The 23,751-nt window shown below is 46.5% G+C and overlaps 1 protein-coding gene across 32 annotated transcripts in view; it reads right to left on the bottom strand.

The window, feature by feature from the left end:
* Nucleotides 1–23,751, bottom strand: part of LOC112468894 (microtubule-actin cross-linking factor 1) — a 100,895-nt gene that overhangs the window by 14,037 nt on the left and 63,107 nt on the right. For 24 of the 32 annotated variants that reach the window (XM_025038319.1, XM_025038348.1, XM_025038405.1 and 21 more), the window contains 14 exons: nucleotides 14,112–23,586; nucleotides 11,651–11,797; nucleotides 11,334–11,557; nucleotides 10,467–11,261; nucleotides 9,512–10,365; nucleotides 8,984–9,273; nucleotides 7,853–8,896; nucleotides 7,272–7,749; nucleotides 7,011–7,180; nucleotides 6,112–6,933; nucleotides 3,179–6,000; nucleotides 2,982–2,993; nucleotides 400–2,524; nucleotides 80–327 (listed from right to left, as the gene is read on the bottom strand). In XM_025038319.1, the coding sequence (XP_024894087.1) occupies nucleotides 80–327; nucleotides 400–2,524; nucleotides 2,982–2,993; nucleotides 3,179–6,000; nucleotides 6,112–6,933; nucleotides 7,011–7,180; nucleotides 7,272–7,749; nucleotides 7,853–8,896; nucleotides 8,984–9,273; nucleotides 9,512–10,365; nucleotides 10,467–11,261; nucleotides 11,334–11,557; nucleotides 11,651–11,797; nucleotides 14,112–23,586 (19,506 nt within the window). The remainder of the gene's footprint in view (nucleotides 1–79; nucleotides 328–399; nucleotides 2,525–2,981; nucleotides 2,994–3,178; nucleotides 6,001–6,111; nucleotides 6,934–7,010; nucleotides 7,181–7,271; nucleotides 7,750–7,852; nucleotides 8,897–8,983; nucleotides 9,274–9,511; nucleotides 10,366–10,466; nucleotides 11,262–11,333; nucleotides 11,558–11,650; nucleotides 11,798–14,111; nucleotides 23,587–23,751) is intronic. The other 8 variants (XM_025011253.1, XM_025011263.1, XM_025011242.1 and 5 more) reach the window with 2 other exon arrangements.

Here is a 23,751-nt window from a genome sequence, read left to right as displayed (position 1 = left end):
GCTTTACAAAAACGAGAATTTCTATTGTATCAATATATTAGCGTTACGCATATAAATTTTCATGTGGATAAATACGTACATAGGCGCTGGTGATCTGACTTTCGATATTTTTCTCGTATCCTTTATCGGCTTGATTTGTCGGGCTTTGCACACGCGATCAACCTCGTTTTGTCTTCGGCTGGTATTTTCCATAAACTCTCTGTGGTCCGCGATAAGCATTTCGAGCGTAGCCCTGTCGTCGGGCAAGGGTTCCGCTTCTAAGGCATTCAAAGTGTTCTCCAAACCTTCGAGCCAGGCTAATAACTCCTCAAGAAGATTATCAAGATCCTACAAATATACAAGTAATTATATCAGTCTTTTCTATGAGATAAAATATGTGAAAGCATATATAATACAAACCTGTAGCCCCTGCATATGATTTTCCAGTCTTTGATTCCTTTGATAGGCCCAGGTTGCCACTTCTTCCCATCTAGACTGAATAATCGTGATCCAGTGTTTAATAACTGCAGCACCATCGGGATGCGCTTTTCCAAGAATAATATGTGCCAACTCTAACGTATTGTCTTTTTCAATTTCCTTAGTCTGTAACTCGCGAAGGAATCTCTGATGCTCCATCAATTGGTTTCTGCTTTCCTGCTCGTCTTCCGGCAACGGTCCGGCGAATCGTAGCTTCATCTCTGCATCACTCAACCATTCCAGCAACACGTGAACAGCTTTGTGAAGTCGTTCGGCCTCTCTGATGGCTTCTTCCAACAGTCTGGACTTCTTCGATGAGAGACTGGTTACTCTGTCCCAGAGACTGTTTAATTCGTTTAACTGCGATCTGATCATCGATGCGTCTTCAATAGAGGCTTTAGATTCAAGTTCACGACCGGTCTTAATGACGGACTCCATTTGTGAGGCGCGTAAATCTAAATCTCTCTCAAAAGTTTTGTGTTGCTCTACTAAATTAGTTACTGTATCCAGATCGCCGTAAAGTGGTCCGGTATTGGCCAGATATTTCTCGGTCTTGCTCAACCACTCCAGCAGTGCCTGAATCGCATCTTTAAATTGTCCGGAGAATAATAGAGCTTCTTCTAACTTTCTCTGTCGATCCACGCATTTACCGCAGACTGTAGTCCACTTGTTCTTCAATTCGTTCAGGAGTTCTCTCAAGGCAGGTTCATCAGTCTTCGGCGCCTTATCCTTCAACGTTTTGCCGTTCTTCATGGTGTTATCGTACGTGCTTTGTTTAGCACTCAATGCCTTTTGTACCTCGCGGTGTCTGTTGAGACGCGATTTAATTTTGTCCGGATCGTTGCCGCCAAGTCCGTCGGCAGCGACCTCGTCCAACGTCTTCTCAGTGTCGTCCAACCAGTTCATCAAGTTCGACCAGCTATCGTGGAACTCTCTAGCTTCTTTGTAACCGTGATCTAAAGCCCTCGTCCTCTCGGCTGACTTAGAAACTACTCGTTCCCACCTATGTTGCACGCTCACGAGCAAGTTTCTTATAAGAATTACGTCTTGTTTTTGAGAGAAGTATTTGAGATGAGTTCCTTTCTTGTCGAGATTCAGCATGGTTTCGCGATGGACGCCGACGTCTTTCTGGAATGCTTTGTGTTCCTCGATTTGTTGAAGTATGGTTTCCATAACCCTTGAGACCGGTCTGAGATTCGTCAGAATCTTTTCGGCGTTAGTCAACCAATCAACGAAAGCTTGTAACGCGTCATGGAACTCAGTGGCCTCCTTCAGGGCAATTTCTAACTTAATTTTTTTATCGCTGGCGCGCGAAAGCACGTTGTCCCATTTTTGCTTCAACGTTCGCAAATTGTGATTTAATCCACCGGCACTGGTCGTATCCGCTTTCTTCAGGTATTCCTGTCCTTGTTGCAGCACCGTTTCGACCTTCGGACGGTTTTGCTCCAGCTCGTTGTACACCTCCATGAAGCGTTCCAATTGCTCGGATGCGGTTTCGGGCAATCCACCAACGGGCTTGGAAGCTACTATCATGTTATCCACGTCGCCCAACCACGACAGCAAGTCCTGTATCTCAGCAGTGAAGGATTGTGCCTCTCGTAAGGCATCTTCCAGTTCTCGTTGACGATCAGCGGCGCGTTGCAACAGATCTCGCCAACGGCGATTCAGAGTGCCCAGTTTATCGGCTGTAGTAGACGCTTCCGCGGTACCTTTGCCATCTTCAATCAATTGTCGTCCGGCATCGTTCAGAGTGTCAACGCTCGTCTGATGAGCTTGTATATCATTCACTAGAACCTTCAGCTTGGCTAATTCGACTTCGATCACTTGTGGATCACCCGCTACTGGTCTGAGATTATCCAACGTCTTGTCAGTTTTCTCGATCCACACCAATAGCTCGTCCAGAGCGTGCTGGAATTGACCGAGTCGCAATAACGCGTTCTCCAGTAATCGTTGCCTCTCCACCAAGCCTCTCAGCAATCCGTCCCAGCGTTTGTTCACGGCACCGAGCGGTTCCTTGATGGCTGCTGCTTGTTCGGAGGATGTTCTTTCCGTTAATTCGGCCGCTTGCCTAGATACGGAAAGACTAATATTAGAAAGCACATAGCCACTTTTCTTGACGTTATGCAGCAACGTATATGCTGCTATATGTACTCGAACCACACAACATTGAACCATCTACAGGGAGGATGGGTATAAAAATTTCAATGAGTTTTTAACTACCGGAGGAATTAATATCAAAACTGGATATTAATTACTGCCGTTTCCACATTATTTGTATCAAGAAAGTAAAATGTATTATCGTCTACGAATTCTCGTGGTTGATCACTCGATTTACCTGATACATGCGGCTGAGTAATTTGCCTAGAGGTAACATAAAGGGGGAGGATCCGATTAAATGTGTGACGCAAATTGTTATGGGGGCAGCAAGATTATTAAACTAAACGGGGGAGGGAAGTAAACACGTTCAGAACAACATGAAGCCATGCTCTAACTACCAGCGACAACACAGAGAGAGATTGACTTGCCTTGTAAGACTCCTATGTTCGGGAACCGGCACAGAAAAACAAAAGTCGGGATTAGAATTTTACGTTTTCTCAAAGGTCGTTCATCGCAAACGATTCTCGGATGGGAGTTGCACAAAGGGGACAATGCTGCGCACTGAACTCTTTGTAACGCCATTAACATGTAGATTCTTGCTTTTACTTAAAAATAAAATTTTCACCTGTTCAACGCCTCGACTTTCACCATATGCGGATCCACCTCGGCCTTGAAATTAGCCAGCTGCTTGATCTGCTTCTTCACCTCGTCGATGTCGCTGCCAAGCGGGCCCATCTCCGCGAATCTGTCCTCGGCCTCTTGCAAGAACTCCAACAGGTTCTGCAGCGTCTCGTGGAACTCCATCGCCTTCTCCATGGCGTCGATTAGATTCTCCTCGCGTCTAGCGTACAGAGCAGTGACGTTGTCCCAAGCCTGATCCAAATCTTCGATGTGCTTTCGCACTTCAGGTTTGTCCGGCTCGCCGCACAAGCTCATCAAGTCGTGTCCCGAGGTTCGGACTTGCTCGACATCCGGCTTCGTCTGATCGATCTCCTGTCGGATTTCTTGCAACGCCACTTGCTGTTGTTGAATAGCGGCTGGTTGAGCCGCAGGTGGTGCCTGTCCAGCCAGCGCGTCCTGCAACTCCCTCAGAGTGGCCATAACTCCGTTCAGCTCGGCCCAGAATTTTTCGGCGACGGCTAGAGTATCGTCCAAGGTGCGACCGCGGTTATTCGTGGCCTTCTGTACGTCGGTCCATAATTTGTTGAGCTTATCCAGCTTGCGTTTGATGTCCTTCACCGCCGGATCGGCCCTGTTGCCGGCCTTGCTGATCACGTCATCCGCCGCTTTCTTAACGGCCGCGTAAGCCTCGGATCTCTGAGCGAGATCGTCTGCCAAGGCGGCGTTCTCCTCCATCTGATCGCGTAAACGAGGCGGATGGGCACTAATCGGTTCGGCGCCGTTCACCTGATCGGCGGTAGAAGACAGTGCGCGCAGCATACCCTCCAATTTATCGGAGAACTGAGAGGATTCCTGCAGTGCCTGTTCCAGCGCCTGTTGCCGGCCCCTCAGCTCGGCTCTCAGTGCCGCATAGCGAGCGTTGTCATTATCCAAAATGTCTTGTACCTTTATACCTTCTTCCTCGTTGCACAACTTGATAAGTGCCTCACCGGTTTTGTTGAGCTTCTCCACCAGAGGTTTATGCTCGTTGATACTCTGTATGAGAAGCTCATTCTTGTCCTGTTGGGTCGCTATCAAGTCAGGTCGCAAAGCGGGCATGGGTAACATAGCGACTTGTTGTTCAGCCTCCTCGAGCCAACTGACTAGGCCGGCGTGGGTATCGCGAAGGTGTTCCGCTAACGGTAGAGCTTGCTCGAGAGCTCCCAATCTATCTGTCGACAAAGCTGATACAATTTCCATCGTTTCGCGCAAGTCCTCCATCTTATCTCTGATGGTAGACGTGTCTTCATGCTGAGTGTTCTCGCGTATCACCTTCTTCGCAGTCGAAATAACATCACGGACTCTACCCTTCTGACTGGATATATCGTCGTTGAGCGCTTTATGTTCTTTCAATTGTACTCTAATAATTTCAGGCTCGCTGCTGGGCGGCTCGGCCTCTCGAAGTTGATTGTCCACTTCTCTAAACCAGTCGAGCAGATCGTCGATATCGCCGATCACCTCCAAGGATCGCTGCTTGCTCAACTGAATTCTTTCCGCCTTTCTCTGAATCTGCTCGGCAATCGCGTCGAATCGCCTATTGTCCCTGGTCACGAGACCTTCGATGGTCGCAGCACCTTCTCCTGGTGACATTTGACACAGTTGTGGGCCGACCGCGTTGATCTTGTCCAAGACGGGTCTGTATTCCGATATCTCCATCTCGAGTCGGATAATCTCTTCCTCGCGAGGTTCGGCCGACTGCAAAGCAGTTTCCGCGCCTTGCATCCAATCCATCAGACGATTGTGGTTATCGTGGAATTGTTGCACCAGTGGCAAAGATTCTTGAGCATGTTTCAAAAGATCCGAGCCACGCGTGACGAGATCGTTAAATCGTCGTTGCAAGGAGTCCAACTTGTCCTTCAGTTGAAGCGCCTCGTCACTCGAAATGTGTTTCATCAGTTCTAGGCCGGAATCAACGGTACTGTCGACTTCCGTTTGCCGTGTAGATACCTCCTCTGTAAGATCCGCCAGGTCGTCCATTTGTTGCAAGAGCTTCTCCGTGTGTACAGCTAAGATGCGATATTTGGACAATTGGATTTCCATGCTTTCCATCCACGCCTGTAAATCTTGATATGTAAGAACCAGATGACGTAAGCCCTGTCTCGAACGTTGCAGCAAACTACCGAGAGCTTCGGATCGTTCGACCAAAGCCGCGTATCTATCTGCCGCATCCTGAAGCTTGTCGGCCAACAAAGCAGCTTCGTCTTCGCCTACCAGCGACATAAGTTGACTGGCTATCTCCGTGAGTTCGCTGAAGTCTGGTGTCTTCGATATAATGTCTTCGTGAAGTATGTCGTGCTCACTGACCCGCTGCTGTATCTTCTCCTCGTCGGTAGGGACTAGCTCCATATCTCTCACTTTCTTCTCCGTCTTATCCAACCAGATAGCAAGTGGTATCAATTTATCTTGGAATCGCTTTGCCACCGCCATTGCTTGCTCAAGAGCGTCCATTCTCTCTGCGGCGCTTTCTGTCAAATTGTCAAATCTGCCTACTAAATCATTTAATTGTTTCTCGATGGCCTTACGCTCCTTCGGGTCCGCATCGGCAGCTACCTCTCGTCCCATGTTGTAGAGGGATGTCATAGAATTTTGTCGGTCCAGCAACATCTTCTTCAGGAATTTCTGTTCTTGTAATTGCGCCTTCACGACTTTGTAATCTGACGAAGGTGGTTTTTGATTCGAAACCATCTCTTCCGTATCGGTCAACCATTTCTCTAAACCGTCTAAAGCTTCCTGGAACTTGCCCGACTGTAGTAATCCAACATCCAACTTGCGATCGCGCTCGTTTAGCTAAAAAATAAATAATTATTAATTAAACAATAAAACAATGCATCTTGTTAATTCTTGCATAAATATATTAGACATTATATATATACATTTAAATACAAATCAAATACTCACCCTGTCTTTTAAGTCGTTCCACCTTTCGTTCATTTTATCGACGTCTTTTTCGATATTACTGGTATTGACATCTCGTCCTGCAGTTTGTATAAGGTTTTGACCGAGCGCATTACAGTTTTCAACGGCGTGTGCGAGTGGTTCAATCTTCTTAACTTTGAGAGTTCTGAAGTCTTCCTGCTGAGCTTTAATCGAGTCCACTTCAGATCCGACAGGTTTAAATCTCCTGACCTGTTCGTTTGCGTCGCTGATACCTTCCATAACTTTCGTGTGCAATTGATAGAACTCTTGCAACTTGTTCAAGGTAGAAGTGAGTTCATCTTCTCTAGTACGCGCGCGCTCATCCAGTTTGCCAATTTGTCGTTTGAATCCTTCAACCTGATCTCTCGTCGCTACAGCATCAGCAGCGAAGCCGTAATCAACCAAACGTTCGCCGCGATTTTGCAGATCGCCAATTTCTTCATAAAGTTTGTTAACTCTGCTAATAATCTTGGCGGTATCTTCCAATTGTCCTCGTACAATCTTGATTTCTCTACCGGGTGCTTTCATGGAGTCTAGATCTTTTTCGAGAGCGGACAGATGTTGGTTAATCAATTTTGCTTGATCGTTAAATTGCGCGACCGCCGTCGCTGCGCTTTGCAGCTCGTTGCATCTGTCATCCAGTTTCGCTTGCAGGTCATTAATACGATCGGTGACATTGTCAATCTCGTCTTGTAAATGTGTCGCATCGACGCCCTGCTCGCCGGCTTTGTTCACGAGATCGTTAGCCTGCTGTCTCACGCATTGTAAGGGTTTCTTCAAACTCGTTGTTTCCTCTCGCAAGTTCTAAAAATTACATAATAAGTATATATTTTGTATTAATCATAATTTTCGTTTTATGAGAGTAGAATAAACCTAATTACCTTTATTCTGTCGAGAAGTTTCGGATCTTTAGCCGCTCCACCAAGAGCATCGTGTGAAGCTAACTTATCTTCACAACGTTGTAAACCGTGTTGCAAATCGCGTAAATTCTCATTGAAGTCCATTAAGTGACGAGCGGTATCTTCCAACGATTGTGTTCTAGACAACAAGTCTGCAAGAAATAATTAAATTACAATATTGTAACACAACACACATGAGTAAAAAACTAAGGATAAACTATAATGTTTTAATAATAAATTTACCATTGTTTAATTTATCCCATCTTGTTTTCATAGCGCTAAGCTCGTTCTTCACATTTTGTTTGTCAATGTCGCAAGCTCCGACAAATGTCTCGCCAAGCATCTTGTTATTTTCGAACTCCCCGGAGTGCTTCCACACTTCGTTCCTGAACGACGATAATTCTTTCAGCTGCTTCTCGATATCTTTGCGTCTAAAGGAAGTAGGGATCAAACTGTCCAATTTATCCTCGGCCTGTCGAAGCCAAGGAAGAAATACGTCTTGAGCTTTGTAGTATTTCTTGCAGTGCTCCGCGCAGGTCTGCAATCGGGTGTGCCTTTCGACGGTGTCCTTCTTTAAACGATCCCATTGCGACTGCATCTTATCCAAGTCACGTTGAAGTGAGCGATTTTCAACTTTCTGAGACCGCGCAAGTATGTCGCGTCCTTTGTTCAACAGCATTATGACTTCGTGCTCTTTACTCATCACATTACGATAAACAGGCTAAAAATTATATTTTGTTTTTGTCAATAAAATAGAACTGACGGGGTATGAAACGTATAAGTAAAGAAAAGAAGATAGAAATTTCTTAAATAGTGACACATACCTCATGATGATCAAGTTGCTGTTGCAAGACTTCTCTGTCGGCAGACACCAGCAGCTTTTCAGACATATTTCCGAGTTCATCCGCGAGCCATCCCAGAGTTCTGCTGCAAGAGGCCTCGAATTGTCTTCCATCTCGCAGATTACCTTCGATTTCTGCTTTCCTATGATCGAGCTTCTTCTGCAAGTTATTGTACATCTTGCCGACTGTGGCGAGCTTTCCTTGAATTTCGGATCTCGACGCTGGGTCACTCAGAACCTCACAAAGCTGTGCACCGGCCATCTCCGCGTCGGCTAACAACGGTCTCTGACCTTCCAGCTGTCTCTCCAAATTCTCGATCTTACGAAGCTGTTCTTCGGGATCCTTTTCAAGAGACAACTCGTCTAGATTGTCCGAGATTCCTTGCAGAGCATCTCGCAGCCGATTAAGACTGGCATCGAATTCACGACTAGTATCAACAGCATCTCCCAAACTCTGAGCTCTTTCGTCCAATCTTCCCATTTGATCCGCCCATCTCTGTAAAATGCTCTGCAACTTCGCGTTTATCTTCTGTCCATCTGCCGAATCAATGGATATCGTGACAAGAATACTTTCCCCGACTTGTATGAGATGATCCAATTGCGGTTGCTGAGTTCTAAACTCCTCTCGCAAAACCTGCACTTGTTGCACTTGACTCGCGACCATACGAGGATCGGCTGAAATTGGTCCCAAAGCGCCCAACATACGCTCTTTAGCGCCGAGCCAGGAATTAAGACCATCGTACGTGTCATAGAAGTCTTTAATGTCTTCCAAGAATTTAATTCGGTCCTTGCATCTGTCCGAAATCGATCTCCACCGACTGGCAACGTCTTCCATCTCGTCATTCAATCTATCTACACCGTATGCATCTTTCTTACGTCTGACTAAATCACGCACTTGTGTTCGAGTACTATCCAGTAAAGATTGTTTCTCGTACATTTCCTCGACGAGAACCTTAACTTGTTTGGCCGTTTTGTCTGCATCATCTTTAGTTGCAGGCATACTTTCTTTAGGCAACTGCCGTTGAATCTGGTAAAAAAAAAAGTTATGTATTATATTTATATAGTCAAAATATACATAAAATACAAAATTATTTAAAAAAAAATAAGAAATTACCTTATCCAAGAATTGAGAGAGTACTTTCAAATGGTCCAAATGTTTCTTCAATTCCTCTCTAATGTTATCTAACTCCGTTTGGCGATCCGACAATCTGACACCGAGTAATCCGTATCTATGATTAATTTCCGAAAGTTGCTGTTGAACGGGCGATAATTCCTCCAGATGGAAACCATCTTGGCTCGAACGGCGGCTGCTAAATCCGCTGCTACCACCTGGGGAGACCGGACTTTGAACTGCGTAGGATTTAGTGGGTGACGGCGAGCGACCGTCTTGTGACATTCGCAGTACTACAAAAAAAAAAATTAAGAAAAAAACGATCAAACGTAACGAAAATAGCAATGATTGTGTGCTGAAAAAGATGCAATGTGAAAGATCTATGAGCTAGTTCTTATAACTGATAAGTTACATAAACTAGTAGCAATTGGTTCACAAAAAAACCAATATGCACAGTTCACAAAATCATGCAGTCGAAAAGTATCTATGCAAAATCGCTCATATATGTAGTGACAATAGCAAGGATAATACCTGGTCTCTTCGTTGGGCTAGCACTGCCACGTCGACGCGTTGGACTTTCGCCGCGTTCCTTCATCAAACTATCGTAAGCGATACCGAGATCGTTGATCTTGTCGACCGTGTTGCCGTAATCACGATATTCCTTTTGTATGGGCTTCAAATCTTCCTGCTGTATTTTCAATTTGTCCAAATCCACAGCGACCGGCTCGAGTCTTTGCACCTTGTTCTCCGTACGAGTAAGCCAATCGAGCACTTGATCCCGCAGTTTCTCATACGCCGTGTGTTGTTCTGCCCTCGATTTGCACAATCGTTGTTTCTCGTCGAGCAGATTGTTCAGTTCCTTCCATTGAGATTCGAGCGCCTTGATCTTATCTCTAATCGCGCCCGCTTCGGTTATATCCTTCTTGGAGATCAGATTCTTCCCGTTACGTATAAGATCTTCGAAGTTTCCGCGCTGATCCTCGCGCATGTCGATGAGTCGAGCCATCTTGGCCTCGCACTCCGACATATCGAGCTTGTTCAAATCCCTCGAGTCGAGAACTTCCATCATATGCGCGTACCAACTTTCAAATTTGGCCACATCTCCGAGGAACTCGTTCAGGGCCTGCGCGATTTCGTCCAGGAATTCACCGCGCCTCAAAGATTTGTCCATCAGTTTCTCAAATCTGCTTTGCACATCCTTCAACTTGCTCTCGATACGTTTGGCGATGCGAACGTTGCTCGAATTTAGGAGAAGATCTTGAGCGTTCGCTGTGATAGTTTCTACGCTCAAACGGTGACTATCCAAGTCTGCTTGAAGTAATCGCTGTTCTCTTTGTTGCTCTTCCAAGCGTTCTTTCTGCAAACTTGCTGGACGTTGAAGAGACCTGTGCAATACGATTTGTTACAATACAGTTAAAATAATGATAAGCTTAAGATAACACAAGAAAATTCAAAAATAATAAAATCGTATCTATCTTATACTTACTTAAATTGACTCTCAACGTTGTTCAGCCATGCAACCAGACTGTCCAACGCATCTTGCACTCCTTGGCTTCTCACCAACGCTGTGTCAAGTTCTTGACACTTGTCAGCCAGAGCGTTACTCAGTTGTTTGTACTTATCTTCTAACGCCTTCACGGGTTCCTCGAGCTCGTTAGCTTCGTTGATTGTCAGTTGGCCCTCCAAAGAACGTAATAGAGCCTCAACGCTGTGTTTAGCGTTGTCGACTAGACGCTCATTAGCGAGGAATTCATTGTTCAACGCCTTGGCCTTGCTCAATTGATCCTCCACTTGTTTCGGTTCCGCGGCAACAGGTTCGGAGATAACTCTGTGCACTTTCGGCTCGACCTCTCTCAACCACGTTCTAGCTTTATCCAATGAATCATGATAATCTCTCTGTTTGCCGCCGACTCCCGACAATCTGTCTGACAGGAGATTTGCTCGGGATAGTAGATCTTTGTACCGAGTTGTCGCGCTGGATACTTCGGCTCGTACCGGCGAATCCTGGCTAGCTGTGGGCTCTTTGTGTGGCAATCTCTGTGGCAAGCTGGTCCTGAAGTCGTTAAGAACTTGGAGATACTCTTTACTCTCGTCAACGAACTTTTGCGCGGCCATGGTAATAAATCTCAAATCTGCTTGGTGAGCGATAACATCGCTGATGAAATCGCGAGTCGTATCCGTGCTGCTACTGAGCTTGTTCAGATCGGATAAGGAACGCTCCTTCTCTTCAAGCACGCTTCTGGCCTTATCCAACCAAATCGAGAACGTCGTGAGTTCATTCCTGTGAAACAAAAAGTCAATTAAAATTTCGAAAACACTAAATTATTCAAGTAATTATGCAAGAGATACTGACTTGAACTTTGTTAATTCATCTCTGGCACCAATGAGACGTTTAACTAATTTGTCAGTGCGATCTAACGCTTTGTCAAATCGGGTTCTAAGAGATCGACCGTTCTTCTCCAAAGTAGACACTTCGTCGCTGGATAACACGTTGCTGCCCGTCAAGACGACCTGTCGAATCTGATCCAGGCAGGATGAAACGGATCGACTGTGCGATTCAAGATCTTCCTTTATTTCCTACAAGTGACATTAGATTTCATATGTAATTACTTAATTCTATAAAATAAGCGTATTTACATGAATTACAGTTATGTGAGTTCTATCGCTTACTTTCATAATAATTATCTGCTTTCTTAACTGCTCAACGTCTTCCTTGACGGTATCTTGATTCGCCAGCTTGTCCTCAATTTCGGAGATCCACTGCAGAAGTTTTGAGAGCGTCTCGTCACAGAGCTTGTACTTTTCCTCCACCGCTTGCTAAAACGAAGTTAGAGGAAAACGATTCATTTCTATCTACTCGTGCAGCCCATCTATCTGGCTAAATCTAATGTGCTAGAAAGAAAACTAAGGTAAATCATAACAATATCGCCATCTTACCAATGACGATAATAGGCATCGTATTAATTAAAGATTAAAGAAACATAGGTAAGCTTACGACATATCTCACGCATGCAAACACAGGCACACTTTTAACGTACAGGTAAAATACAGTATTAAATGGTAGCTTTAATTTATCTGCAAGAACTGCATATTTCTCGTATCGGGTTTTTTCATATGCAGTTTCAAAGCATAAACGATAACAGTATGAAAATAACGTAATAAAAACACGTTCCAACAAGCAAATAAATTAAAACGCACAATGACGGAGTAACGATCGTGTGATGATGTACTGCATATAAAATAATGTGTATAAATGTATGATACAGTAATGTACAACGTGGAAAAACTCCCGCTAACTCATGCTAGCGAAAACATAGGTTCATGATAAGTAAACATAATCATACCTGAAAAAAAAGGAAAAAACATTTAAATGTATAATAATTATCATAACTTTGAATAGACAGATATTAAAAACTAGTTGAATTAAACGCATATTAATAAGTAAATTGACAAAATTAAGACAAGATATTATACATTTGTTAATTTCATCGTAATGTGTTAATCGTACGAATTTCTCGCGCGGATCGGTAAATAAAACCAACTGAGGCTCCAGAAACTTATCCCTTATATTATTTTTTATGAAAAACTTTTTTAAATATTGAGTAACACATTAGGAAGTGCTAATGCGGTGCTTACAATTATTGCGTTGGTCTTGATTACCGTCAAGCGTTTCACGTTACTTAACATTACGTTAAAAATGTCCTACCATCTACTATTGCCTTATATCTCTTAATGCAATCCTGTTGCTTCTTTTACATATTATAAAAACAACTATTATCGAATTTAATTTTTTATTCACCAATGCCTTTAATTTATCTGCCACAATTGTCTGTCACTTGTATCCTGATTAAGTCAATACTGAAGGATGATAAAAGACAGAGAGCAACGACGTGACTATGGTTGCATGTCCTTTCAGCCAAATCCTTCTTCTCGTAAAAGCATTAATTTTGAATGAAAAATGGAGAAAAATGCCAATTTGCAATTTTTTTTATTCCGTACATGCATGCCGTACACATTAGTATGCTCAGCGAATGATTTGTATTTTTTTTTTCCCAACCAAAGAAAATTATTAGCATCAAGATGATCGAATATATGATTCAGTTTACTGAGAAATTGCTGTATTTTCATAAGTCTCTTTGAAATAAATCATATAGATGTAACTTTTGCATCGCGCTGCACGTAAGACGATGGAAGTTTTATCGCGAAAAATAAGATAAGCAAGTTAAAATTATTAGATTAATGATAAAATTATAGATTAACGATAAAATTATAGATTAATGCTACTTAATTTATTAAAAAGGGATTAGCGTTGTTGATGCGACAAAACTTGGCTTAGGATTAATGATATTCGTGGCGGAGGTATTGTTCATGATGCGATGTTCGATATTGTCCGATGGTCTGCAGATCGCCGATTGTAAATGACGAGCCCGAGAGAACGTACGCGATGTCCGATTAATGGTTGTTCGTGATGATGGCCGCCTTTACTGAACCCACATTAAGGTAATGAAGGAAGGTAAGCACGAAGGTAAGTATGACATATTATATGACGAGGAGAGTCCGAGATAAATCTGAGATAAATTTGAATGAGATAATTTGAAGCGAGCATTCCGATAAAAGGAAGCACGGGGATGATTCCTCTATGAAGTAGAGGGAGAAAGAAACATCAGAGTGAGAACGTTTTTAATTTATGTCCATGCACATTACACATATTATTTCCTCTTAATCCTTGATCAAGATAAAAATGTCATGCGAGTCGAAAACGAAGATCTAAAGAGGTCCGTGCAAGGACCATCATGCCAGCAAGCGCGGCTTTCCTCGCGAATGATAATGGTATAAAAATTCACGTCGGATCAAGGCAAGGCGAAATGTAACGGAAAGAGGATCGGACGACAATAAAACGTAATGTCGATTCGTGTGATAGCGTAATGATAATCACATCCAACTCTCGGAAGAAGCTGTTAAGAGAATCGTAAGTGAAAACAGTAGCAAACGTAAATTCGGGTGTGAGAAAACTTGGAGAAACCCAAACAGAGCAAGGGGAAAAAAATAAAACGAACGTAGGAAAAAGAGTCAATCGGTGCGGGAGTCGCGGGGTTGTGTAAAAGGCATCATTCTCGCTGGTCCTACTTACCCTGGCTTCAGCGGCGAGTATATAACCCCGCTCCAAGGCCCTCACGAAGTCGATACTCTTGCCGTCAGTGTCCTCGACTAATCTGCCTCCTACGGAATCTACCTTCCCGCTACTCACTGCCTCTAACAAACTCGCGATATTACCCGTGAACGGATCTTTAATCACCGTGGTGGATGGATCGATCAGACCCGACTCGATTGCGTCCGCCAGCGTGAGGCGTCTACGATCTAGCACGGAGGTGACAACGAAGGGATCGTGAAAGCCGCCCGTGGTCGGATTGTAAAGACCGAACTGCAGCGCTTCGATGAACGAAACGCCGTTCCGCGGGGTGATCAACAGGCCGGCTTCCAGGGCCTTGGACAAACTGTACAACTTGGACGTGGCCGTGTCCAGCACGTTGCCCTTCTCCGCGTCCATCATGCCCTTGCGGAACGCCTCCGGCAATTTCACCAGCTTCTTCTTCTGCGAGTCTTTAATCAACGCCGAGTCCGAGTCTACGATACCGAGACCGACCGCCTCCTTGAGGGTCAATTGTTCGTTCGAGATCGGATCCGTGAACTTGCCCGATTCCAGCGACAGATACTCTTTCTCGACCGCCTCTTCAAATGTGAAAGGTTCCCTGACGAATACGGTAACGTCACCGAAACGCACAAAACGCGGTTCTCTCTTGCTTCCGCCGTTCAATTCAATTGTACCTCTGACGGAAGGATCTACGACACCGTCCGCGATCGCTCTTGCCGTCGTCACGAACCGACCGGTTCTAGGATCTCTCACAACCGACGTGTTCGGATCGATCAGTTGATAGTTGATCGCTTCTTCTAGAGTGCATTCTTTGACGTTTTTGTCGCCAAGTCCGGCTTTGGAGGCCTCTAAAGGTGATCTATGTGCTATTTGTTGCGCCAGAGGTTTATCAATCGTGACCAACAGGCCTCTTTCCAAAGCTACATCAATATTAAAAGCGCGTGTCGTCTTGGGATCTAATATTCTTCCTCGCGACACATCGACCGTCCCATCCTCGATGCCCGTCAACAGCGACTTGATCTGTCCGGTCGTCGCATCCTTCAAGGCGGTAGTATCAGGATCTACGAGACCGCAGTTGATCGCCTGAAGCAAGTCGTGATACTCGTTAACAACAGGATTAGTGAATTTACCACTGTCACCACGGTAAAGGCGACACTTGACCGTCTCCTCGATCGAGAGGGGCATCTTCGACGTGACGATGAAGCCCTTCTTCGCCGCTTCTTGCAGATTAATCGCTTTGTCAAGCTCGCGAATGACATACATGCCGCGAATGTCGTCGACGATGCCTGAGGAAATTCCTTCGGCCAACGGGACGTATCTGTTAGACCTGGTGCATTTAACGATCGATGTCAGAGGATTTATTAAATCTACTTGACATGCCTCGGCTAGCGTCAGCTTGCGGTTGCTGGTCGGATGTACGAATTTGCCCGACGGGACATCGTACATGTTCATCAATATCGCCTCGTACAGGCCGAATCCCATGCTCTCTATGTCGACAATGAGACCGAGCTGCAACGCGACTGACAACGAGACCGAACCACTGGCGCCTGGTTCCTTGAACATCCCGGTGCGTCTGTCGATTACGCCAGCGCGACACGTTTCTGCTAATGACAACAAACGTTCGCCACGTTTGTCCCAATAACACGGCAACGTAGGACTGATTATGCATTTTCTCATCGCTTCGTGCAACGTCACGGCTCTGCCTGTACTGGGATCGGTGATCTTGCCCGTATTATCGTCGTACAATCCTTGATGGATGGCACGCTGCAAAGACACGGCGGCTCTATTGTCAACGATGAGGCCAGATTCGAAGGCGTCTCTCAGAGATACGTTCCTGTTACCCTTGCTGGGGTCTATAAGGTAGCCAGTAGTGCCGTCTATGTAGTCCGATTGTATAGCTTCCATTAGCGTCATCGTTTTCCAGATGCTGGATCTCGTATCCTTGACAGTAACAGAGTCAGCATCTATTAGATTCTTTCGTATGGCTTCTAATACTGTTAGATAACTGCCCGTCTGCGGATCTAAAAATTTGTTGGTCTTCTCGTCGAGAATGCCCTTAGAAATTGCCTCGCTGAAGCTCATGGGTCTTCTTGTTTCGAGAAGCAAGCCACGTTCCAGCGCCTCCTGGAAATCTACAGGCGGTCCCCTGGCATAACTAACCGTCCCAGATTTGGGATCGACTATGGAAGTCTTAATAGCCTTGTTGAATGTCATCACGTCACCGTTGGGATCTCGCACAATCGCAGTCGTGGCATCTATCACGCCCATCTTAATCGCGCGATCAGTAGGAAGCTTCTCTTGTGTGTCAGGTACTGTAAATTGTCCGGTCTTCGGATCGTACAAACCTTTGAAGACGGCGTCCGGTAGGGATATCTTACGTTTCGCCGGCACAATAAAGCCGCGATCTAATGCATCGGTCAATGAAAGAGCCGCACTGGTACATGGATCCACCGCCGTGCTGGTCTTCGCGTTGATAAAGCCGTGCTTGATAGCGTCGCCCAGAGATATAATATCGTTGTTTCTCGGATCTTTAATCGATGGACTATCCTTGCTAATAAAACCTTTCTCGATCGCTTCCTCTAAAGTACAATTATTACCATCAATATTGAAAGTACCGGACTTCGGGTCGTAAATTTGAAGAGCTAAGGCTTCTTGTAGCGTCCACGGCGTTACAGTACTCAGGATGTATCCCTTCTCAAAGGCGACGTCCAATGTCATGGAATGTGGATAGGTCAATGTTCCTCTCACTAGATCTATCAGCTTACTTCCCTCTGCCTCGTTGAGGGGAATAACGCTATCCTTTCTATCATCTTTTACCACTGTGGTCGAGCCGTTGACGTAACCAATGGCCAATGCTTCTTTCAGCGTTAAATTTTCACCAGTCATAGGATTCAGGACGAGACCAGTCTTCGGTGAATAGTATTCCTGAACAATCGCGTCGATCAGCGAAGGCACGAACGGTGTTGTGATAATCAGACCTTTATCAAGCGCTACGTCTAAAGGTAGAAGCTCTCCGGCTTTCGTGTCGCGCAAACGACCTGTACTGGGAATCACCAAATTCATCGTCAGCGCGTCGTCCAACGAGACGGACGAGCCGGCTTTCGTGTCCTCGATCTCGGTGATAAAAGCATCGACGACGCTTCTGCGAACACCCTCCTCGACGTCAATCGATTGTTTAGTCAGAGGATCTTCTATTCTTCCCGTATCCGCGTCATAGCGACCTTGTCTGATAATAGCTTCCAATGAGATCGGCTTACGAGAAACGGGCACAATCAGACCTCGCAGAAACGCGGTCGTGATATCGATTTCCGTTCTCGTTTCGGTATTGATGACAACGTCCTTGCAAAGATCCACGACGCCGGTATCCAGCGCCTCGGAAAACGGCACGATCTCGTCGGTGATCGGATTTCTCACGCCGAGCATGTCAGCGTCGATGAGACCCGCATCAATAGCTTCGTTCATAGACAACGCTTGTCCCGTTTTCGGATCTCGAATCGTTCCTGTGATGGGATTACACACGCCGATATCGATAGCTTCTTGCAAGCCCAGAGGTTGAAATTCTGCGAACTGTTCTCTCTCTATCTCATCCTCCGGTTCCTCCTTGATCCATTCCAAACGCACCGCCTCGAAGAACGGTATCTTCTTACCGGTCTTCGGATCGACCATGTTAGCGACGTTCCTGTCTACAAGAGGCCGGTTGATTGCCTCGCGTAGTGTCACGTACAAGTCCGTCTTGGATGACAGATCCTTGACGATCACTCGATCAGGATCGAAGACTTTTAGATTCAGCACTAGATCGTTGAAGGAAGTGACGGTACCCGTTTCCGGATCCAAGAATTTCTCTCTTACAGGATCAAACACTCCGAATTCCGCAAGAATCTGAGGCGTTAATTCTTTCGTAATCATTATTGAGATGTGCCTTGGCGTTTCTTCGTCCGTGATCCTCTTCAATTGACTGTCGTCCTCCATTTCCGTCTCTGTAATTTGAATCTCTTCGGTCATTCTTGCATCTGAAAGCACTTGTTTCTGGATTTCGATTTTGCTTGATTTCTTTTCTTCACTCTCGTGAGAATCGACATGAGATCTCTGGGTAATTTGACTTGAAATAATTGTTGAAGGCGGACTCGATTCCTTCACCGAGACAGATAATTTCGTCGTCACGGATGCACTCGGCTTTGTCTCTTTAGACTTACGATTCGAAATTGCGTCGACAACTGCTTTTCCAGCTAAGACTGGCGCGGCGACGACTGCCAGGAGACCCATTTTCGTAGCTTCCGCTATGCTGATCGAACGATCCTTTTGATCCCGCGTGATCTTCATTTTTCCAGTGACGGGATCGAGCAAACCTTTCTCAACTGCCTCTCTGGTGGTGATAGATTCTTTGGTTTTCACGTTATAAAGCACGGAATCGGGTTCTATTAGGCCTACTTTCATCGCTTCCGTCAAGTTGTAGGATTCGTTCGTCTCGGGATCTTTGAAGGTCCCAGTTTCTTCGTCGTAAATCCGCTCGATTGCCTCTAATACGGTCAAACTGTTATTAGACGATTCCCTGGGTGTTTCAGATTCACTCTTGCTAGATGAAGTATCGAGGATTCCTTTTTCGACGGCCTTAGCGATAGGCATCGTAGCACCGGTACAAGGATCGGTGAAAATACCCGTATTCATATCTACCAATCCTTTCTCCACCGCGTGATCGAAAGACATCTTGATATCTTTCGTCGTGAATTCTCGCTTGGTTTCAGATTCGTCCTTGATGATACCTCTTTGTCGGGCCTCTTCGATAGTGATAATATTACCGGTATTAATATCTTGTACTTCCATCGCGCTCTTCAGTGCATAACCAGGCAAAAGCTCGACAGTCTTGGTCGTGATAGTGTGATACGATGTAATTGTCTCGGTAATGGCTGTACTTTCACCGCGAGCCGGCGGTTTGATGATGAGCAGGCCAGACTCGACAGCCTCGACAATTGGAATTGGAGTTCCCGTAGTGGGATGGAAAAATACAGCGTTGTCCCTGTCGATCAATCCCGATTCCAAAGCCTTCGTTATTTCGATACTGTCAGGAGCCACTGGATATGGTAATGCCATGATGAAGTCATCTTTTATAGCGTCCTCCAGTGGCAAGTGCTCCCCGGTAATCGGATGACGTATTTCTTTCTTGCTAATGTCTATCAATCCACGTTTTAGCGCTACGGGGAACGTCATTCCTGCCGGCGGTATATTAAAAGATTCGGCCGGTTCTTTCAGCTCGAACACTTTCTCTATCGCCTCGTTCTCTATCGCCTTGACTAGATTCACGCTGCCGCTTTTCGTCTTGACCAACAATCTCTCTGGATCGATAATATCGTTCGCGATAGCAGACATCAACGTTTCGGTACGGCCGTCGGTGGTAAACATCAAGTTAGATAAAGGATCCACTATCTCGCATACTATAGCCTCGTTGAGGGTGAGATACGCGCCCGTTTCTGGATGGACAATTTTACCCTCCGAAGGTTCCAGCAAGCCTTGCTTGTACAAGCTGTGCACGGACAAGCTTTTCGCCAAAGGCACCAATATATGCGCGCTCTCTGGATCCAGAATTCCGCGATCGATAGCTTGCTTGATGCTGAGCACGTCGCCTCTTTGTGGATCCACGATCTGTCCCTGATTAGCGTCTATTCGGCCGTCACGGATTGCCTCCGAAAGTGTAATCGGCTCCCCTTTCTCGTTGCACATCTTCTTCGCGAAGGTATCCGCTGTTTCCACGTCGATGAGACCGCTCTTGCACGCTTCCTCAACTTTTACTATTCTTTTTCGCATTTTCTGCAGAACGATAGGCTTCGCTTCTCGTTCGGGGCTCTGCGATAACGTTCTCGCTTTACCAATCGTAACTTGATATCTCGGCTCGACCGTCACTCGCGCTCTGGTCTTCGTGCCTAAACTTTCACCATCCGTAACATCACCGACAGATTTTGAGTCAATCAAAGTTGCACTCTTAGCGTCTTCCTTCGATACGCGAACATTTCCAGGTTCTTCGTGTACAATATGTCTCGCAATAACTTTTTCATTTTCGTCGGGGGTACTACTTGCGGATTCAATAATCGGCGAAATTGTATTTTCGTCCATCGGAATGATGCCACGTTCAATGGCGACTTCCCTCGGCACTTTCTTACCGGTTACTGGATCTTTCACCATCGTTCTCTGTACCGCTTCTATGGCGGCCGCGGTGGCCGCAAGGGGAGCACCAAGAACGGCTACCACTCCGAATTTTGCCGCGTCGATCAGAGATATCTTCCTGCCATCGTCGATTTTATATTCACGCGTATTAATATCGAGAATACCGCGGTTGACAGCATCCGCCATGCTGATGTCTTTACCCGTCGTTGGATCCTTGACGATTACGGCGGCAGATGGTATCGTTCCTTCGGAAACGGCGGTTAAGAGACTCGCAGATTTGCCGGTTTTGGTGGAGATCACTAGAGCCGTTGCCGGATCGTAAATCACTCCTTGAGTTACCTGCACCGGATCCGGCGTAGATATTTCGTCGCTGGTCTTTATCTCCAGTTGCTGAGAAGGATCGCCAACATGCGTCAACTCCACTTTATCGGGCTTGCCCGAAACCCTCGTGATCTGAAGAAGTCTCTGGTTAGTGTTATCGCTATCCATGCTCGAGCTGCCTTCCAGTATGATCAATTCATTCGCGATCGCTTCTCTCATCGAGATCTTTTGCGGATAACAGTAGTGACCGGTGGAGTCCAGAATATTCTTCTCCAAGCTTCGCACCAAGGATATCTTTCTTCCGTTGTTGGGATCGATAACGAAACCAGAATTCGGATTAATGATCTGCAATTTAATACATTCCTCGAAAGAAACCAATCTGTCGGTGCCTGGAATTATGAAAAGACCTGTAGCAGGGTCAAATAGTTTCCTGTCGATAGCTTCGGCGAGTGTCCAGCCATCCGTGGGTAGTTCGAATACCCGTTTATCCATGGAAACACGTTCGTTGTCTATGAATTTCATGATCTCCGATGTACGACTAGTAGTTGGTGTAACTGGTGAGATTACTTCTGTTTCCATGTCTTGTTTTTCATCACGCAAAGGTGATTTAAGATCGCGACTTAGTACATGCGTTTCGTCGAACGAACTTGTTTTCGACATCCATTTCGATTCGCTAACTTTCGTGGCTGACGAGGTCTCTTTGGCCGTTGAATCTCGTACAGAAGAAACAGAATCAGTCATCGTTGATGGTGCGATCGTTATTGTAACCGAAGACGACTCTTTCGTCGGCGTAGATGATGCTCGCGGAACAATTTCTTTGGTAATAATACTAGTAACCGTGCCAATCGCCCTAGGTGGCGATTCGCTTCTTCTACTTCTAGGTGCTTCACCGATACTTGTCGTTAAAGTGCTTTCGAAAGTTGTCTGCAACGAATCCGGAGTACGCTCTCGTGAATGCACAACGCGTTGATGACCATCATCACCGAGCAAGCTTTGTCTAAAGGCGTCTTCGATGGACATCGTCGTTCCCGAGTCGGGATCCCTAAACTCGTTTCTACTTTCGTCGATTAAGCCGCTGCTCAATGCTTCATCGTAACTCATCTTGTAATCTCTTGTAACAGTCTCGCCGGTTTGCAGAGTCGTCACGTATGTTCTGACGGTCTTCGTTACGGTCTGCGTGGTAACCGCGATATTCAGTAAGCTGGTAAGCAGCGCGGCACCATCGGGAGTGATGAGTCCCCGCTTGATCGCCTCCTCCAAAGGTACTATTCTCTTGCTACGTGGATCCAGCAATTGACCGGACTTCGGATCGAGCAATCCGAGCAGCACTGCCTCGAGAATGCTCACCTCGCGTCCGTTCTCAGTGACGCCGATGCCGCGGCTCAGCATCTCCAGCACTTCCGACCTGATGTAACCCTGCTCCTCTGCTTCGCTCAACGAAACGGTCTTTCCGGTTTTCAAGTCGATCGTGAAAGTACCGCCAGACTTTGAGCTGATCAGACCTTTCAGCAACGCCGCGTTCAGACTGATGTATTCGCCAGAAACCGGATCCTTGAAGCCGTCAATGTCGAAAATGCTTTTTTGGGTCACCGACGTGATCAGGCCTTTCTCGACGGCCTGAGAGATAGGGAACTCTTCGGCCTTCAACATATCGCGATACGTGCCGTCAATTTTGATTATCCCGCTAGTTAAAGCGTCGGCTAACGTTATCATTTCGCCGGTTCGAGTATCTACTATGGACTTGATGTTCTCCGAATCTAGAACGCCGCGGGATATGGCCTCCAGTATCGTTAATTTTCCACGGTGTGCCGGACTGGCGATTTTGCCTTTGTCATCGATAATTTCCAGATCATAACAGTCCTTGAGCGTCATCGGCTTGACGATCAGCTGCCGACGTCGAGCTTCCTTGAACGGCAGCTTCTCCATTGACAAACCGTGCATGTATCTACCGCCCTTAGCGTTCAGTACACCGCGATTCATGGCCTCGGCCACTGTCATCTTGCTGTCACTCTTCGTGTCCACGATCTCTTTCACGTTCGGATCGATAATACCCTTGTCGACAGCCTCGTCTAACGGATAAGACTCGCCAGTAATCCTGTCGACGACGCGGCCGGTCCGATCGTCCACGAGACCCTGCGATATCGCGTCGGAGAGCGCGATGGCATTACGAGTCACCCTAACGGTCACATCCACCTTAGTAAGATAGCCGCGCGAGTATGCCTCCTCGATCGAGATCCGCTCGCCGTTCTCGGCGATGACCTCCCCCGTGGCCGGGTCCAACAAGCCCTCTCTCATCGCATCGACAACGCTAAATCCCGTGGCGACGGCGTTACTTCCGCCACCGTCGTCGCGACGTGCTGTCGTTACCTTAACTCGGTCCGCGATGTCGGCCCGCTCGGCGTCGCAGAGCTCCCGCTGGATCGCCTCGAGCAGCGACACCCGATGACCCTCCTCGTTCACCCCGCATGGACCTAACAGCCGATCGGCCAGCGCCGCGTCGATGATACCGTCGCGAGCGGCCTCCTCGATCGACACGCTCGTCCTGCCGTCGCTCGACGTCACTATTCTACCGTTCCTAACGTCGAGGATCCTGAGCCGGATCGCCTCGCCTACGGTCAGGACCTCGCCGGTGCTCGGATCTACGATACCCCTAACGTCAATCACGTTCTCCGCCCCGATAACACCCCCGTCGTCGACCCGCGCCACCCTCCTAAGATCCCTAAGCTCGCTACTAAATCCACCGTCCACGACGGACGAGAACTCATGCTGCTGCTGATGCTGTCGCCTGTTGGAGCTCGTTGTACCGCTCTCGTGCGAACGCTTGAGCAGGGCACCACCGGCGCCGACGGGTGGAACGGCCCCCGGGCTGATGGTCTCGCCATTAGGACGACACGCGGCCTGCTCCGCGCTGTAACTTCGCTTCGAGGTCTCGCTTGAAAAAGTCGTCTCGGTGGACTCATGCCTCTCGGAGGTGTATCTGCGGCAAGAGCCATCGAGAAGTGTCAACGTCGCACCGAAACGCACCTCGCGTGCATCGAAAAAGCTTGAATCGTTTATTAAATGTGGATCTAAGGTAATTGGAGAATAAGCTCCTATCGTGTAGTATCATATAGCGGATGAAGGGTACTTCTCTACTGCGCGA

Source organism: Temnothorax curvispinosus, unplaced genomic scaffold (genome assembly GCF_003070985.1).
Source record: "Temnothorax curvispinosus isolate PA1 unplaced genomic scaffold, ASM307098v1 QBEX01000258.1, whole genome shotgun sequence".
Lineage (NCBI taxonomy): Eukaryota > Metazoa > Arthropoda > Insecta > Hymenoptera > Formicidae > Temnothorax > Temnothorax curvispinosus.
The sequence above is the reverse complement of the archived record's forward strand: the minus strand, read 5'-3'. Positions and strand labels throughout refer to the sequence as shown.